The following is a 19,650-nucleotide window of genomic DNA, read 5'->3' on the forward strand; positions in this document are numbered from 1 at the left end:
ACTTTCTGTCATTTCCCAGGATAAGTCACGCACCCACCCACACGCACCCACACGCACCCACCCACACGCACCCACACGCACCCACACGCGTGCTCTCTGTTGACTGTTGACTTTGCAGTGGCTTATCAGAGTCCTCTCTCTCTCTCTCTCTCTCTCGGGGGATAAAAGCAGTGGTTGGGCTGGTGACACCACAGAGTTCAAAGGGGCTGTCTTCGGGTTTGATGTCCTGTGTGAGGGAGGGGGGTGTTTTGAAGCTAGCTCTATACCCGACTGGTAGAATATGAGAGCCTGTTCAGAGGATGGCACTGTTAAAGTAATAAACCATGAGTCAAATATGCCTTTCAGAGCACATTGATTATAGTCTAAATGTCTGGGGAAAAAGCACACCAAGGCCTGGTACCAAGGCTGTCCTAATTCATATTGATTTAGGGATGTCAGCAATGGTGGACACATACCGTCTTGGTTGAGGAGCTAGACTGGCACAGCACAGGGTATAAACAGCCCACTGACTGATGCCAACTGTGTCTGGTAGAAGTCCTGATGGGCACACTTTCACCTCACCATGGGCTGGGCTGGTGATTGACAGATTGCTGAACCAATTCAGATCTGTCAACCGATTTGACTGGATTTTGATAGAAGGACCTATGTGGATTGCTCTAAAATGGAAAAGCGGTGTTTTGATCATACCCTTGACAATCTCAGTCACTTGACTTTCTGTCAGACTGTGACGGCTGGTCAACATGATGAAACGATTAATTCTGTCATTTGGTAAGTGGAATGGATGGTGTGGAATTGTTGAGGCAGTTTGGGGTAGTGATGTGCTATGTGATATTCAGACAGGTAAGGGAGGGTAGAAAGCTAGTTGCTCAGGCAAACAGACCGAGAGAAGGAGAGACAGAATGACAGACAGGCAGGCATACCGACAGACAGGCAGACGTTCCATTTTTATGACTTCCTCATTTTAGAACCAGTTCACCTTGCATTACCTTGATTTGGGAAGGCAATTAACAGCATCGCGTTTCCTCACCCTCCACCCTCCCAGACATAAAACTGCTCTCCTTGCACTTCTCTCTCTCTCTCTCCCTTAAAACAAGACCTCTGCATTCCACCTTTCTCTAAAAGAAAATGTTTACCGTAAGTGGATAGAAACACCTGTGGATCCTCATGAAAAACACTCCTTTTGAAGTTCTGTGTTGTTGGTGGATTGAGCTCTAATAAGCGTGGCCTCTCACTGTCATTATCCACAGAACACGATGCCATGGGAACGTAAAGAGGAACCATATCCCCAGGCAGCACACTCAAATTGGCAATTTCTTGCTCACAAATTACTTTCCGCTCCTCCGTGCGTGTCCTTCTATCACCACTTTTTTCCATCCCCTCCTCCTCTTCCCTCGCTCAAATAATACAAGTTTGGTATTGGTTTGTATTTATTTTCACGAGCACAACATTCTGGACCTCGTCCCCTTGATGTATGCTTTATTATTACGTTGCCGTAAGGGAGGGAGGTCTCAGAGCTGGAGTCAGGACGATGAGGAGGTGAGGGGAGGGGAGGGGAGAAGAGAGGGTGGCGGTGGCCTTTTTGTGAACAGTGCTTTTTTCCCCCCCGAGAACTTCAGAGAGCTAGCACTTGACTTCCACCGGCATCCACCGCTTCAAAGTTCATCAACTTCTCTTACGGCACTTATCGATTGGGCCCGGTGATCCGGACAAAAGGAAAAGAGAAGCGAAAGTCGGACTAGTTCACTTTAGCTTTGTGCATTTGTCAACCTTTGTGCATTTGTCAACTTGAACCATGATATACTGTATTCTGAAGTGTCTTACCTTACTCACTACTACCGCACTGTCTTTCTCCTTCGGTTTAGACAGAATCCAAAGGAAAGATGTTGTGTTGATGCCTCTGCATATTAAATCCAATAAATCAGCATGTGGATTTTGGGATTCCAGTAGCATTTGTTTACGCAAATACAGTCATTTCAGGGAATTTACAGAAATTCTACCCTCACATATAGAATTTAGCCTCACTGGTCAACGGCCCCTTCCCTAGGGGTCCCCACCCACCAGTACACATACTGCTGATCCCTGATCTCCGTGTCCCTTATCACTGTCCATGACCACCAAGTCCCCTTGCAGCTTTGTTGTGCCTTCAGGGCTCTGGACCTCCCTCCCTAGCCTTGCCCCCTTCTCTCCATCCCCATGCCCATTAGTGGTTGATGGTCTGCCCACTCTGTCCAGCAGCCTGGTGCCCATTGTGCAAGTTGACCATGTTTAGAGGTACACTGATGAACAAACAGGCCAGGGAACCTGGGCCCCTGTCCTGCCATCTCCCCAGCCTCCCCTGTGCCTGCTCTTTGCCCACTCTGACTGGCACTGCGAGGCAGCCAGGGCTGCCTCCATGCTCCTGCGGGCAGAACGTGGTGGGCTCGGCCCACACAGAACTCCACAGAGATAACTAAAGCATGCCAGAGGGCAAATATACGCCAATCACATCAAAGAGAAGATATAACAAACGCCTCAATTACCAGTTGGACTAAATATCATTACACCTAGTCATTGCCTTTAATACAAGGACTTATTACTGAATGATTATTGCTCTTAAATAAGCATGGCTGTTGTATATATCAGACAGAGCTCCATTGTGCCTTTCTCTTTTTCTCCTCATTGCTCCCCTATGAGGTCTAATGGGGGCATTTAAGCAGACCGAAACCCGGGTCAGCACCATAACTAGGGCCCAGGACCCCAAACCAGCCATTTAAATAGGCTGTTTGTGGCTATTTTACTCTCCCGGCATGAATCTTTCATGGAGATTTAACGTCTGTAGACTCTGGAGGCCTCTTGGCACAGGCCTTGCACACTCTCCTAATGATCTGATTGGAAGCAAAGTGGGTAAAGTTCTCTGCTGGAGAGAGGTAGAGACGAGCAGACAGGCAGGCAAACACATGCACGCACACAGAGGCTGGCGAGCACTCACAGCACACATGCACACACACACAGGTACACTCACACAGGTACACAGAGGAGAGTCCCCTCATAGTCGATCTTGAATCCTCAAATTGCTCATTAGGCTGTTTTATCCTTTTTACATGGACAGGAACACAAGATGCAGTAATTTGATATAAACGAATAGATTCTCTACGACAGGTAGTGTTTATGCTTGTGTGTGTGTGTGTGTGTGTGTGTGTGTGTGTGTGTGTGTGTTAGAGAGAGAATACTCAGTGGAAGGACTGATTTAATGGTGTTTCAAAGTGATTTCATTTTTTTTTTTTTAAATGTGCAGAAATGTTCCACCCTGTTTTTGATTAATAAGGCGAATGATAATATTTCAAAGTAAGTACTCTAGGAATTGGACGGCGAAAACCAAGGACCATGTACTTTTAATTAGTTGTGCTTGTAAGAGATGGCAAAATGTTTCCATGGCAAGAAAAATCTATTATGTTCCAAGTATGCAATTACTGTAAACATAGCATTACGGCCAATGGAGAAAGGTTTTCAACATTCTGTATTGAAAACATGTTCTCTATTGACACCATTTGACAAGGTCAATTATTTCCAAGCACGCTGTGCATTTCCCAGCATCCCTTTTGTCAGATGCAGAGCCATCTCAACCATTAGAATTTCAATACATTTACCCAAACAAACATTGCGTCACACTCTTTTTATTCCATTGAATATATACCCGTATGACTCAAAACAAATCGCTCCCTCTAATTGCCATTAGGGCTGTGTTCAGTTGTTCAGTAGTCAAGCCAAGTGGAACTAGCAGACAACCGTTATTTCTATTTGAACTAGCTACTTTATAGCTCTCTGTATATCCTGCTGTCCCTTGTCGTGGTGCCTCCTTTATTTTCGGCTTGTGATAACCGACCGCAGGATTGTGCTGAGTTGGGCGGCTGAGTTAGACCCCTCCGGTGGCCTTCAGGGTCCTGCTACAGTAGGCGAGCCGAGGAAATGGCTCCTCACTGATGTAGGAGCCAGTAGTAGTTGGTGAGGGGAGTGGGGAGAAGGAGGGGAAAGGTAGGGTGTGAAGAGCTGTGGAGCTGACGCGGTGCATTCTCTGCCAAGAGGTCCCCATCGGCTCCCCCTTTTCCGCCCCCTCTTCCTCCCCCACTTCCTCCCCCTCCAGGTGATGACACAGCACCTCGTTAAGGCCTCATGTCTGGAGCTGCCACGCCAGGGTGGAGGGGTTATTTATTACCTATGATCCTCCCTGCCCTTCTCAGATTAAAGAGACACTTACCCGCTCGTGGCACAAACATAACAATTGCATTACACAACGTGTCTGGAGGGAAGGCGGACAGCAGCGAGCTCTTGGAGGCGCGCTATATGAATATTTATGGGGTCCCCTTCTTACTGTATGTGGTGTGAAATGATCCTTTTTTTCTGAGGTTTTGTGGTCAACATTGAACGGTATAATACTATTTGGTTGGGGACTGTTTAAAGGTGAAGTATTTTTGCAGGCTCTGGATGGCACAAATACACATTGGCTGCGTTCACACAGGCATCCCAATTCTGATCTTTTTTCCACTAGTTGGTCTTTTGACCAATCACATCAGATCTTTTTCAGAGCTGATCTGATTAGTCAAAAGACCAATTAGCCTGTGTAAACGCAGCCATAGAGACACACGCACAGACACATGGGAGGGAAGGGATTTGCATAAACACCGACGTACACACACCTACTGTATTTAGGCTAGTATTATAACTGCATACATAGTACTGTATTTGAACAAAAGGTTATTCAGAGTTATTCTGCTTCAGTGTTTATTGAGATGAAATGGTGTGCGTGTGTGTGTGTGTGTGTGTGTGTGTGTGTGTGTGTGTGTGTGTGTGTGTGTGTGTGTGTGTGTGTGTGTGTGTGTATACTGTATGTGTGTGCTTGCATGTGTCAGTAATAACGTGCTACATATGTTTCAATGCGTTTCTTGGAGAAACAGACACATAAACAATACACACACACACACACACACACATTGCTAGCGGCAAGAGACTGCAGTAGTACTGTGTCCCTTCTGCTCTCCGCTATATGTAGCTGTCAGTAGGTGACAGACAAACAAGAGTTTCTATGGACAAATTTTGGTCTTTTTTATCCCTGTATCGTTTGCTTCTGTTTAAGAAACATTTTTCAACAGAATCGGCGGAATTAATACAACCCTGATCACACGTAAACGCAATTCACTTTCATAGCAGCCACGTTGTATTCCTTCTCTCCTCTATGCACTCTCCCCCTCTCACCTTTTCCCTTTGTTTGTGGATTTCAATGCACAATACATCAGCTGTATGTGACCAGGCCAAAAAACCTTTCTAATCCAAGCCATGTCATAACCCCTAAACACAGCCTACGTCTTTGTCCCCATATGAGCTAAAGTAATAGAGCTAATATATTATGTAAACCCGCTACAATCATGCAGTGATGTTACAGTGTACAGTCAGTAAGCAGTTACACCGGTGGCAATAAATTAATAAAACCAAAAGCTTACCTTGACTTGGAAGAGATCCAGTGTTGTGTTGGATAATCATAGCCAGCTAGCTAACATTGCATCCCTCTGTTTGAGCAGGGTGTTTTAGTAGGGTAAACTAGCTAGCTGCATTTGCTAGCTAAGTAAGTGAAACTGAAAGTGAAAAGATTTGCTTCATTTTTGAAGAAATGAATTTGTTGAAAACTGTTCAACTATTGTCTTTCTCTCTCTTTGAGTCAACTACTCACCACATTTGGTGCACTGCAGTACTAGCTAAGCTGTAGCTTATGCTTTCAGTACTATATTAATTATCTGATCCTTTGATTGGGTGGACAACATGTCAGTTCATGCTGCAAGAGCTCTGATAGGTTGGAGGACGTCCTCAGGAAGGTGTCATAATAACTGTGTAAGTCTATATAAGTTTTAATACATTTTTGGTGGCGTATAGTTTTCTCTCTCTGTCTCTCTGTCTCTGTGTCTCTCTGTCTCTGTCTGTCTGTCTGTCTAATCCACTGGAGGGCGTATTGCCCTGTGTGTGTTCAGTATGTGTGTGTGTGCTCAGTCTTCTACACTGTAGGGCCAGCTCTATAATTCTTAATGGTACTCTTTAGACACAGTGGGACTGTTAGGCTCCCGAGGGCCCCGTGGAGATAGAGGTTAACACGCCATCTGTGCTGGGACCCAGAGGAGGCCCTTGGCTTACACCTCGTTCAGTTTAAATACAATCCATCTCTTAGTAGAAGTGTAAAGTTTATATACATCATCTTGAATGCAGTTTCCTTGTAACTCACAATGTGTGGTAGGGGTTTGGAGGAAGGGACTTTCCAGCTCTTAGTCCGTCAAAGTAAGTTATTGGTGAGAGAGAACCAGAGAGAGAGAGAGAGATAAAACCATGGTAGAACCAGTATCAACCAGATAGAAAGATACACAGACAGACAGAGAGAGACGGATACTGCTCAAGTCAGGGTAGCTTGGCATTGGAGTCTTCAGAGATGAGTCCCTCTCATTGTGTACGGCCTTGTCAGGATTTGAATACTGTCTGTTCAGCACTTGAGTGTGATTAAAGCAAGTGACTTCTAAATGGCTGCCTTGCACACTGAGCTGTGATGGTTTTTGCTGTGTGTGTGTGTGTGTGTGTGTGTGTGTGTGTGTGTGTGTGTGTGTGTGTGTGTGAAGAAACACAATGAATCTCCATATTTCACACTCTTTTGTTTAACTATTTCAAGCTTCCAATAATGCAAACGCACTGTTTTTCCCCCATTCTCGCATTTTCCCTCCAAATGAGGATGTATGGCTAGAAGCCCGACGTAGAAGATGGAAACATGTCAGAATGGCGATTGATACGTCTGGGAATTTTTCTCATCTCTTTTTTTTTTTGGGGGGGGATAATGCAGCATTCCCCCTGGGAGCAGTGGGGGTCCAAATGAGATGGGATGGGAGCTGTACCGTTCTTACCGGGAGGGAGAGCGGATGATGGTTTGATCGACAGCTTTGTAGGAGATGGAGGATTAAGACGTTGGATAGATGATTGCCTGACTGACGCCGTCTTGTGTGCACCAGTGTAGAATAGGCTAGCACTTATTCCTTCCTTTATTCATCGCCTGAGAACCCACTTGTTACTTCTCATGTTCATCTCATGTATATGTATCTAGTTATCACATAGCAAGTGTTATTACGACATGTGTGAGGTGGAAATGTATAACTGACAACCTTGATGTCTCCTCCAGCAACATGCTCCAACCGACTGAGCATTCTGGACTGTATGTACTTGTACATAGACTGTGGCCATTCACAGACCATTGCTTTTCATATCAAACAAGTCTACCCTGTTGCTGGGCAGAATGGTTTGAGGAAGGTATAGGGTAGACAGGAGAGCAGTGCAGGTTGGCATTACGCTTCACTATAATTTTCACCTCAGATATTGGGCTTGATGGTGAAGGCAAACCCCTCTTGAAGCATTAGACAATTGTAACTGCATGGAGGTGAGGTGGGAGCTATTTTAGCCCCCACAGTATCCTTATTCTCTTCCATATGAAAAATGTCTTGTTCACTCTCTATTCTCTGTTATCGGGGATGTAAAAAATGGTGTCACTGTGTGTGTCCTTATTCGGCAATCAGTATGCATATACCTTGGATTTCCAGGAACATGATTTTTAAGGAATGCAGTGCCATTAAAGGGTTGATAACCTTCAAAGGTGTTATCTGGAAAGCTTTCTGTCAGTTTCCTATGCTATATTAATAATATTCCTGATTCCTGTCTTTCTGTCAGTTTCCTATGCTATATTAATAATATTCCTGATTCCTGTCTTTCTGTCAGTTTCCTATGCTATATTAATAATATTCCTGATTCCTGTCTTTCTGTCAGTTTCCTATGCTATATTAATAATATTCCTGATTCCTGTCTTTCTGTCAGTTTCCTATGCTATATTAATAATATTCCTGATTCCTGTCTTTCTGTCAGTTTCCTATGCTATATTAATAATATTCCTGATTCCTGTCTTTCTGTCAGTTTCCTATGCTATATTAATAATATTCCTGATTCCTGTCTTTCTGTCAGTTTCCTATGCTATATTAATAATATTCCTGATTCCTGTCTTTCTGTCAGTTTCCTATGCTATATTAATAATATTCCTGATTCCTGTCTTTCTGTCAGTTTCCTATGCTATATTAATAATATTCCTGATTCCTGTCTTTCTGTCAGTTTCCTATGCTATATTAATAATATTCCTGATTCCTGTCTTTCTGTCAGCAATAGCAGGTGTTTACACGAGTGTCAGTACCTTCTGCTCCCTAAAAAAGCTCCTCTTCCCTCACTGACTCCTGGAAGCCTGTTAGTTCAGTTTTTCCCTCTTTAATCAGTCTATGCGTCTTCCCTCACTCCCGCCTTCCATCTTCTCTCTCTCACCTTACCGCTTTCACGCCGAATACTGCCGGATGTACCGTACGGTACGTTTTCCTTCCTTTCCTACACTCTTACCCTCTGCCAAAGAAGTAGTTTTACTTAGCCATCCTGCTAATTGATTTAGCCCTCTCTCCATCATTCCATACAGGCTAACTCTCTGTAGTTGGGTACTGAATGCCTGTCAAATGTTTTCCCTCTTTCAGTCTTTGCGATGCGGAGGGATTTATAATTCAAGAGTAGGCACTTTGAAGGGTCTCACATAACCATGGAGGTATCGATTAAATATCATTGTGACGAGGACCCTCACTGTGCTGGCTAAGCGGGAGATCTGCCATAGTTAGGCATCCGGAAAAGGCAACAAAGCGTTGCGGCTTGCCAGTCGAAGCCCGGGCTTTCTCTCTCTACCTCTTTTGGGTGGCAGACTGTACACATGTTGGTCCCTGCACAGCTTGCGATGACATGTGTTCGATAATGTGTTTGTTATGCACCAGCTCAGTGATCCAATCCACGCTGGAAGCACCATTTGGGTTTCTAAGAATGACATTCAACGCAGTTGATACATTTCCAACGTGATGCACTTCTTCTCCAATCAAAAATAAAAGCTCTCTTTAGTCCAAATATGCTTGATACAGTTTTCCTAATCTCTTTGTGTGTAATGGGATGTAAACTCAGCAAAAAAAGAAACGGCACTTTTTCAGGACCCTGTCTTTAAAAGAACATTTGTAAAAATCCAAATAACTTCACAGATCCTCATTGTAAAGGGTTTAAACACTCTTTCCCATGCTTGTTCAATGAACCATAAACAATTAATGAACATGCACCTGTGGAACGGTCGTTAAGACACTTACCAGAGGGTAGGCAATTAAGGTCACAGTTGTGAAAACTTAGGACACTAAAGAGGTCTTTCTACTGACTCTGAAAAACACCAAAAGAAAGATGCCCAGGGTCCCTGCTCATCTGTGTGAACGTGCCTTAGGCATGCTGCAAGGAGGCATGATGACTGCAGATGTGGCCAGGGCAATAAATTGCAATGTCCGTACTGTGAAACGCCTAAGACAGAGCTACAGGGAGACAGGACGGACAACTTATCGTCCTCGCAGTGGCAGACCACGTGTAACAACACCTGCAAAGGATCGATACATCCGAACATCACACCTGCGGGACAGGTACAGGATGGCAACAACTACTGCCCGAGTTACCCCAGGAACGCACAATCCCTCCATCAGTGCTCAAACTGTCCGCAATAGGCTGAGAGAGGCTGGACTGAGGGCTTGTAGGCCTGTTGTAAGGCAGGTCCTCACCAGACATCACCGGCAACAATGTCGCCTATGGGCACAAACCCACCATCGCTGGACCAGACAGAACTGGCAAAGTGCTCTTCACTGACGAGTCACGGTTTTCTCTCACCAGGGATGATGGTCTGATTTCGCGTTTATCGACGAAGGAATGAGCATTACACCGAGGCCTGTACTCTGGAGCGGGATCGATTTGGAGGTATCAGGTCCGTCCGGGTGGTGTGTCACGGCATCATCGTACTGAGCTTGTTGTCATTGCAGGCAATCTCAACTCTGTGCGTTACAGGGAGGAGATCCTCCTCCCTCATGTGGTACCCTTTGTGCAGGCTCACCCTGACATGACCCTCCAGCATGACAAATGCCATACTGCTCGTTCTGTGCGTGATTTCCTGCAAGACAGAAATGTCAGTGTTCTGCCATGGCGAGCGAAGAGCCCGGATCTCAATCCCAATGAGCACGTCCGGTACCTGTTGGATCGGAGGGCGAGGGCTAGGGCCATTCCCCCCCAGAAATGTCCGGGAACTTGCAGGTGCCTTGGTGGAAGAGTGGGTTAACATCTCACAACAAGAACTGGCAAATCTGGTGCAGTCCATGAGGAGGAGATGCACTGCAGTACTCAATGCAGCTGGTGGCCACACCAGACACTGACTGTTACTTTTGATTTTGACCGTCCCCTTTGTTCCATTTCTGTTAGTCACATGTCTGTGGAACTTGTTCAGTTTATGTCTCAGTTGTTGAATCTTGTTATGTTCATACAAATATTTACACATGTTAAGTTTATCTAAAAATGAACGCAGTTGACAGTGAGAGGAGGTTTATTTTTTTTTCGCTGAGTTGATGTGAGTATTTTGAGTGAAGCATTAGGAATGAATACATTTGGATACATTATCCAAAATCGTATAATATATGGATGACTTTATAGAGCAACATTCTATATTGGATCCAGTAAAAAAAGTTTGCTGCTAAGCTGTGTGTTAAAACCCTGCTACAGGGGTACACAGGCTATGTTCAGAGCTGCTGTTGCGTGTCCGTTCTAACACAACAGACCTGGTCTATATTAATGATCACCAAGCTCCCAATCCACTCCATATAGTGCATGACATTACAGGCTCTCTCAATACAAACCTTCAAGCTTGTTTTTCTGCTAGCATTATTTTGTGCCGTGATGATTAATATTTCATAATAAGGATAAGGTATGAATCACCTTGGAGAGTGCACAAACACATATGCTCCACTTTTACCAATAATGTGTGGGTGCCCGTACCTTCACAGTTTTTGTTTGTGCAAATAGGTGATTATTAAGAAGGTGGCAAATCGAGAGCTTGGGACTATACGTTTCTATCTACAACTGAGTGACTGACTTAACCTTGTTCTGTTCAATGTTCTCTACCTAAATAGTCTAAAAGAATACACCATTCAAACTAATGAGGGTTCGGAACTTTAAAGCCAATTATCTCAGAATCTTCCTTTTGCAGATGGCACCTTGTAGTCACAAGCTCTCGAAATGTTGTCTCTGCAGCCGCAACAGCACAGCAGACTGTTGATTGGTGCGTACTGGAACAAATTAAAGAGAAGGTGTATATAGTCTTTGGGACTGAGGCTGTCCTAATATGGACAATCATATCATTTTGCTTTAAGGACATTTTTCAGTGCCAGCCTTAGTTCAGGAACAACCATAGGGTTAAAGGTCCCATTGTCACCTTCTCTTCATGTGCCCTGCTCCATTACAGAAGCCCGTTTTCCTCCCAGCATGCCAATGCTGTCTGTCGAGAGCTGAGTAAAGACAGGCCAGTGTGTCCCCTGCTGAGAAAACGTGCTGAGCTGATAGGCTGAAGTGGACCAGCAGCCAGTTTATTAATGGCTGCCCTTTATTTTCATCTGGTCCAGGGGTAGTGGTTTACACACTGGGGGCTCGTTGTATTTCCTGCTGCTCAATACTCTGACCTAGAGTATGGTATCCATTTTAGGCCACCCTCAGCCTCTAACCTCAACCCCTTTTTGTGTAAATCGTCAATCCTCCTTGAGGCTGAGGGTGTCCTAAAAGGGACCCCATACCAGGCTTGGCATGTTCACGGTGTGTTTGTGGCTGCTTATCTACACCTAGCTGCTTATCTACCGCTGATTTTGGTTAGAAAACCTAAAGTCTTTCAGCGCCTTTCGTCAAATGATCAGACAGTGAGTTTTCTCATTAATGTAAGGAAAACAAATGTCTCTTTAATTATTTTCTTTGCTCACCGTTTTGTTGTATTTGCTACGATCAAAACCGGTGATACTGCATCTTTCCCAGGAGATTGTGATAAATCTGTTTGGTGGTAGCATATTCACTGAAGCGCTCTAAGCCATCTTGTTTTTCATGTCGAGTGTTGTCGTGCGAAAATCCTCGAGAGTCATGTTGGAAAGTGTTGACTTCCGACCTCAGGGAATGGAATTGGCAAATTGCATCCTGATAAATGTGTGATTCATTTTTATCACTGGCTGCTATTGAACTGCTTTGCCCAACAACCAGCCAATTAATGAGCCAAAGAGCAGTTACGACAGGCGCCGTATGTCTAGCGTATTTACCCCTGGCAACAGTTCGCCCCCATCCATTTGCTCTCCTAGAAAGGTTGCCTGGGTGGAAGCGTGCTAGGGCTGTAGTGGGTGCTATCGATTGAGGTGGTCTCTGATTGTTGTGTGTGTGTGTGTGTGTGTGTGTGTGTGTGTGTGTGTGTGTGTGTGTGTGTGCTGCTGCTGCTGCTGATGATCATGGCATGTGATCCTGGCGGTCTCTGACCCTGGTCATCTCACGCCGCCCTACTGATCACAACATTGTCAGGGGATATAATCATACAGGCCGGTGTCCTCCTCCTCCCCGCTGGTGTGGAACCATCAGTAATTATCTCCGTGTTGTATCTACAGTCTGTGTGGAGCATCACATCCAGCTGGCTGCTAGAGCCACTGGGGGAACAGTGCGGAGTAGGACTCAGGGAGGGGGCTTTGAGTGATGCCTGTACGTTCCAGTAAACAAGCAGAACGCTCTCTAATCTTGCTGCGTTAACTCGAAATATATTTGATACGAGGATTCAGCGCCCAACTACTTTTGAGGAATTATCTGAGTGAACACGTTATCTATTATTCTCTACATTTGACAATCTCTGTGTAGATTACTCTGCCACTGGACCTGAATATTACAATTGAAATGATATCAGAAAACACAGCATCTGGCAAGTTTGCATTATTCTGGGATATTTCCTGCTGCCGTTTCTCATTCTGTACAGATTGCATTCTGCAATCTCTACACACTCAGTTATTCTGTGCTTTAACTTCAGAGCTTCCCCAGTCCAGATAAGGCTAACACAAAGTCCAAACGTTTACAAAACCCCAGCATTTATGTCAAAGTCATTTTTTCCATTCCACTTTCTGTCCCTGGGGAGTAGAGCCAGACTAGCATTTAGAAAAAGTCTATTTCAACTGAAACCCGAATCCTTTGCTCTGAGGGAAAGTATTTTGTCTGATAATGTAAACTTTAGGGTCCTCTCTTGCACCCAACACCTATGCTCGTCTTTCTGGCCCTGCCTGAAGAGTTATTGCCGTGCAAACAAATTTGCACCATCAATATCCTTGATTCTAATCTCCAAATCATGTCTCAAGCTAGTTCCTTACTTTCACTGGATGCGGTCCTGCATAAATTATTGGCGTTAATATCGGCAAAATCTCTAGGCGAGAAAGCTTCTTTTGAAACGATGCCCACTCAAATTGGCTGGCACGACTATTCCGCAAAGGCTCAACAATGACACTGAGTGTGCACCTGTGGTGACTGTCGCATCCCTGTGTGTGTGTGTGGATGGGTGAGCAAGCGTTTGTGTACGTGTGTGTGTGAACCTGCATTAGGCCACCAAGCAGGATGTTGTTGTCTCTGCCTGTTTCTACCATTCACTCTGCTCTCATGGTCACTGAAAGCTCGACCTTCACTGATGCAAGCCGCGCTGACTCCATTACTGCTGTAACTCACCAGCCCAGGTAGCTCCAGCTCGGCTCTCAGCCTTTCTTCAACCTTGACCCCTTTTGTCACCAGTTGCTAGTGCTTTTCGATCTGAAGAATGTCTTCCCTCTCTGTTACGGAGGCTTTAGCTGTTATATGTGAGAACACTGTCTCATAGACTCATTTGTGCACCAAATTTGAGAGAAATAAGCTTTTTGTGCACATGAAACATTTCTGAGATCTTTTATTTCAGCTCATGAAACATGGCACCGACGCTTTACATGTTGCGGTTTATATTTTGGGTCAGTATATGTTGCACGTGTGTCTTGGGCTTAGATGGATGCTGCTAGCCTGTTCTCAATTAACCTCTGGAGACTACCACAGACTCATTCAGTATTCACGATGTAAATCACATCATATTACCACTCTGCCTCTGGAAAAAAAGACTGTTCCTGGTGTGTCAGTCCACCAAATCAAATTCTGACATGCTGGGGTGGTGTGGTGGTTAGCTCATTTCCTCAGTGGGAGATTTACAGGAAGTAGGATTTCTGCTTTTGTTTCAATATTTACATTTATGGCAGTGGGCTTAAGGGTCCCTTTTTGTGTTTTTAGGATCGATTCATATTCAGAAGCTACGAATTCATATGCTACTAATATTCTTATCCTCGTTGATAGTACACTATATTTCACTGCAGAAAAAAAAGCTATGACAGACGTCCAGGTGATTGTACTGGAGGTCTGCAACATAGTTTCTAGAAAGTCCAGTAAAAGCTCAGCCACAGCCACACAGGAGCACGAACTTGCATAGCCTTCACTCAACATCAAAACAAAATGTACATATTAACAAATATACTCTCGAAGTTTATCGCCTCCGAGAGAAGAGAAAACAAACGCGAACATCGCCTGAAACATTGCCTCGCCTGCTGTCAGTATCTGCCTAGTCATGAATTTGTACATTCATTTGATGCATTGGCTCTTCCAGCCATCGTCATTCAATTGGGCTCCTGAGTGGCACAGCGGTCTAAGTCACTGTATCCTCAGTGCGAGAGGCATCACTATAGTCCCTGGTTTCGAATCCAGGCTGAATCACATCCGGCCGTGATTGGGAGTGCCATAGGGTGGTGCACAATTGGCCCAGCTTCGTCCGGGTTTGGCCTGGGTAGGCCGTCATTGTACATAAGAATTTGTTCTTAACTGGCTTGCCTAGTTAAATAAATACACAAATCCACATTTTTTGTTCTGTAGATACCAATCTACCCTAAACCCCTTAATTTTACACTGCCTAAAATGCAGAAAACTTGGTTACTTTTGTTGTTGGCATAACACAATTAAATCACTTTGACCAACGGTCAGTGGGAAAAAACATGATTATTTTTAATTTAGGAGATCTTGGAAGGTTTTTGGAAGGAGAATGGCGATCCACCTTGTTTTCAATTTGATTTAACAGGGTTAGTTGGGGGTATTGTCAATGGCATTGTTTACCTGTGTGTTTTATGTGTGATAATTGCATGCCTGTCTTAAATCCACAGCAAAACAATAATCCATCATTGACATTGCTGCAGGCCACCATTCCAGTTTAATTAAGGCTGTTGTTGTGAATCAGGTGGTTTGCCATCAGTTTAGTGACTGACCTGTGTTCTTAACCCTGTTTTTGTGTTTCAGATGATGAAGTTTGCCTGGGACAACTACAAGAGCTTCGCCTGGGGCAGGAACGAGCTACGGCCCCTGACCAGGAATGGCCACATTGGGAACATGTTTGGTGAGTGGTGTTTTGTGGCCCCAGGCTAAAAGGCCCCATAGGCCCCCACAGGTTACTGGGGTGCTGCTCGCGAAGGTCTTAGTCTTTGTCAAACACAGTCATGCAGTCATGGACACACAATTGTCTGTGGGCCTTAGTCGACCTCTAGGTCAAAGAGTTTTCATTAATGCCAATCGCTCAAAGATGAAGATGCTCTCAATGTGGAAGGTCTTTTTCGCTCGTCAACATTTTAGAGGCATGCAGGCATCCCCTGGCTACCATTATTTCAGAATCTTTGTTGTGTTGCATATGGTTGTACTGTAGTTGGAAAAGGCTATAGGCTTCCTGACTAGCAGTGCATGTTATGTGCATTTCCCACCTGTCGGTGTATATGAACCCCCCTGTCAGAATGGTTCTTTACCATGACCTGCCCCGGCAGCCTTTACACCACGTTGTCATTGTGTGGGCATTAATCGGACATGGTACCAGAAGATTCCTCAGGTACCTAATGACACACAAACACACACACACACACACACATCTGAGCCACAGGATATCTGGTGATAAAGCTCTTAATAAAAGTGGGATCATCTTTTAATGAGGATTGGGTTGGTGGGCCTTTGTCTGACACGCCTGACTTCCTCCACATCCTGTCTACTGGGATTGTGGAGTATTGAGGCCATTATGGGAAACAATGCTCACCTTTCTCTCTGCGGTTTGATGGCATCTCTTCTCTGTCTCTCATCATGTAGTAGTAATACGATAATGTGTCTTCCCGAATAGAAAATACATGTAAACGTGAATTGTACTGTAGTATTCATGTAAATGCCATACATTATGCAAATAGGGTGATTACTCAGCCTTCTCTCTTCCCCATGTGTTGGAATTAAGAACTACAGAAGAGACCTTATCCAACCTCTGCATGATGTCTGGTTGCATTTCATAGCTCTGCAAATGTCAGATTTTAATTTGATCAGTCTGGAGAACTTTCCTGCAACACAGGACATTTAAAACCTGTAGTGTATTGGAGGTTTTGTTAGGCTTCTAAAGTTTGTCATTTCTGCTCAGAAAGTTTAGACTTGATTTTCTCTTACAACCCCTGCCAAAATGTTCATTAATCATAATCCACATAATCATTCACATTTCTTTTTGCTGCCTGATTATTTTCCACCAGGAGCAAACTGGCTCAACTTAAGATCTTACGTCTGTAAGTAACGTATGGGTTACCATTATGATCATTCTGGTAAGGAACCCGTATGGCAGCTGCCTGAAAGATCCTTTAAAGAAATATCTGTACATTCAGCCGCTGTGTAGACCCTGTAACGCTGGGAAAATCTTACATCTTCTAAATAGTATTGACATTTCTGCTCTACCTAAGTACACAGTACCACTAAAGTACCATTACGCAGGGAAATGTAGAAATAACACAGACAGCTGCTCTTAGAGGTTAGAGGTCACCAAACTCCTACTGGTGTTTATCTTTTAATTGCTTCCTTTATCCGAGTAACGTAATTAGCCTCTGTGAAATAAGTATCCCCCTATACTGATCAGCTAGATATTTGCAGGGAAGATAGCTGTGGAAATCGGTAATCAGTACATTCGTCTCTCAAAATTGTCTCTATTCTTTCAAATCTCTGGGAAAAGAGATCGGCTTACTACTTCAACCCGATATCGCTAATCCCACTAAGCAAATGAACTTCCATTCCGTTGGAAATCTGACATGGTTTTCTCTCTCCACGCTCCGTTTGCTAATACCGAGGAACATGTGGGGAGGGAAGAGAGGCGAGAGGTTGTGCTGTGGGTGACTGTCACACTGTGCTGGAGGAGTGCTACGTTGAAGGAAGCCAGGTGTGAAATTGGATGCTGTGTTCTTTTAATTTAATCCCATGAGTAAACAGAGACTGGGTGAGATTGGCTCCTCGGTTAGCCTACTTGTCACAAGCATGTTATAAATATGCTGAATGTCACTGAAACATCCCTCCTGCTCTCTCTCTCACTCCAGACTCAGTCGACGCCCCTGATCGAGAGGTAGAACCCATCTGCTGCTTGCCTCTCTTCTCTCGCCATCCTCTTTCTCTGCAACCTCCTATTTTATTCTCTCTTTTCCTTCTCTCTTTGTGAGTTGTGGTTTAAGACGTCACGCTTTCCCCTCTTTTCCCACGAAAAGGTTGTAGTGCTGCTGGACAACTACACAGAGAGAATACTGAAGCGTTCACATTATTTTCACGAGTAATGGCACAGTAGAACCCTAAAGTGCTGAAGGCTCTTGTGTTTATGTGTGGGAGTGAACTTCACGTGGGAGTTTACAGAACATTGAGTTGTTCTGACCAACTACACCTCATTTGCAACTTTTTAAAAGCATTTAATCATTATAATTCCACATTAACATTTTTTTTGCAAGACCCACACATATTTGCTATGACAGGAACCAGGTGAGAACAATTCATACCACTCACATTTTTTGATTCTGATTATTATACACTTGTAAGTACAATTTTATGTTGTTCCAATGCTCATTTTGAAAAATATAGGGAAGGTTAAGTGGCAGCATAATCTCTAACTCCTAGTTGTATCATAGGTTGCTCTGATGTAAAAAAAAAAAAAAAAAAAAAGTAAAGTTGAATCATGAATGTGATATATCACATTGTTGAATGCTGAAACAATTGTCGTAGGTGGACAAGCTTAAAGCAGTGTTTACTTAGACCTTCTGATTAATCCTTAAGAGTCTATTGATTCTTCTGGGAAGGCTTGCCACTAGATGTTGGAACATTCCTGCGGGGACTTGCTTCCTTTCAGCCACAAGAGCATTAGTGATGTAGGGCACTGGTGTTGGGTGAATAGACCTGGCTCGCAGTTGGCATTCAAATTCATCCCAAAGGTGTTCAATGGGGTTGAGGTCAGGGTTCTGTGCAGGCCAGTCAAGTTCTTCCACACCTATCTCAACAAACTATTTCTGTATAGACCTACATTTGTGCACGGGGGCGTTGTCATGCTGAAACAGGAAAGGGCCTTCCCAAAACTGTTGCCACAAAGTAGCACAGAATCGTCTAGAATGTCATTGTATGCTGTAGCGTTAAGATTTTCCTTCACTGGAACTAAGGGGCCTAGCCCGAACAATGAAAAACAGCCCCAGACCATTATTCCTCCTCCACCAACCTTTACAGTTGGCACTATGCATTGAGGCAGGTAGCGTTCTCCTGGCACCTGCCAAACTCAGATTCGTCTGTTGGGCTGCCAGATGGTGAAGCAGGATTCATCAGTCCAGAGAACGCGTTTCCACTGCTCCAAAGTCCAATGGCGTCCTCCAGCCGACGCTTGGCATTGTGCATGGTGATCTTAGCCTTGTGTGCGGCCATGGAAACCCATTTCGTGAAGCTCCCGACAAAAGATTTTATACTCCTGACAGCAATGGGTGTGGCTGAAATAGACAAATCCACACATTTGAAGGACTGCCCAGAGTCTTTTGTATGTATAGTGTATCTGTTGTTTTGCATGGGCTGCAACTCCATCCACCGCATCTGCCTATATTGTCCTTCCGTGTCTGCGGTGGAAAGTGGAAGAGCTACAGCTCTATTTGTTAGACCAGGCCTCCTCACGAAAACGTCTGTAGCACCAAGGCTAATTGGACAACAAGTCTTCTAAATGTGTCATGGCCGGATGCTTAGAGAAATGAAATGAGTGCTGTTGATATGCCGAGTACAATCGAGGACGGATGTTAACATACTCAAACATGACACATTGAAACTGGTTGTGTTATGGAATTGAAATCCCTGTGACAGCATGGAAGGTTGGTTTAATCTTTAATGTGGCATGAGAAATGTTGTTCTTCATGTAATGCCTTTGACTGGTAAAGAAGAGACATAATGTGTCACACTGGCAGATTAGCTTGTGTGTGTTTTTTTGTGGTTTTACTGTCCTTGTGGGGACCAGAAGTCCTCACAAAGATCGTAAAACAAGGAACATTCAGACAAGTGCGGGCATTTTGCTGGTCCCCACAAGGACAAAGGCTATTTTAGGTTTAGGGGTTAGGGTTACAATTAGGGTTAGGGTTAGGGTAGCCCTTTCCTGCAGTCGAATGACCAAAGTGCACTTTAGTGGCCAAATTGGTGGAATGTTATTCATATTTTTCATAATTTCATAATTAATCATTTTTCAAAAATGTACGTAGAAAATCCGGTGTTTCTATGTCAAACTGTTTTGTTATATTTTAGTCCTCTGTGACGTATATGATGTGTAATATTGGGATGCAAACTCAAAATGTAATAGATTTTAACAGGTGTCTTTTTTAAGCCCATAGCCAT

The 19,650-nt window shown here is 44.2% G+C and overlaps 1 protein-coding gene across 2 annotated transcripts in view; it reads left to right on the plus strand.

Moving 5' to 3' along the window:
- LOC112231477 (mannosyl-oligosaccharide 1,2-alpha-mannosidase IA) overlaps positions 1-19,650 on the plus strand; it is a 203,395-nt gene that overhangs the window by 80,198 nt on the left and 103,547 nt on the right. For both annotated transcript variants that reach the window (XM_024398233.2, XM_024398237.2), the window contains exon 2: positions 15,274-15,370. In XM_024398233.2, coding sequence (XP_024254001.1) covers positions 15,274-15,370 — 97 coding nt within the window. The remainder of the gene's footprint in view (positions 1-15,273; positions 15,371-19,650) is intronic.

This window comes from Oncorhynchus tshawytscha, linkage group LG03, assembly GCF_018296145.1.
Source record: "Oncorhynchus tshawytscha isolate Ot180627B linkage group LG03, Otsh_v2.0, whole genome shotgun sequence".
Taxonomy (NCBI): Eukaryota; Metazoa; Chordata; class Actinopteri; order Salmoniformes; family Salmonidae; genus Oncorhynchus; species Oncorhynchus tshawytscha.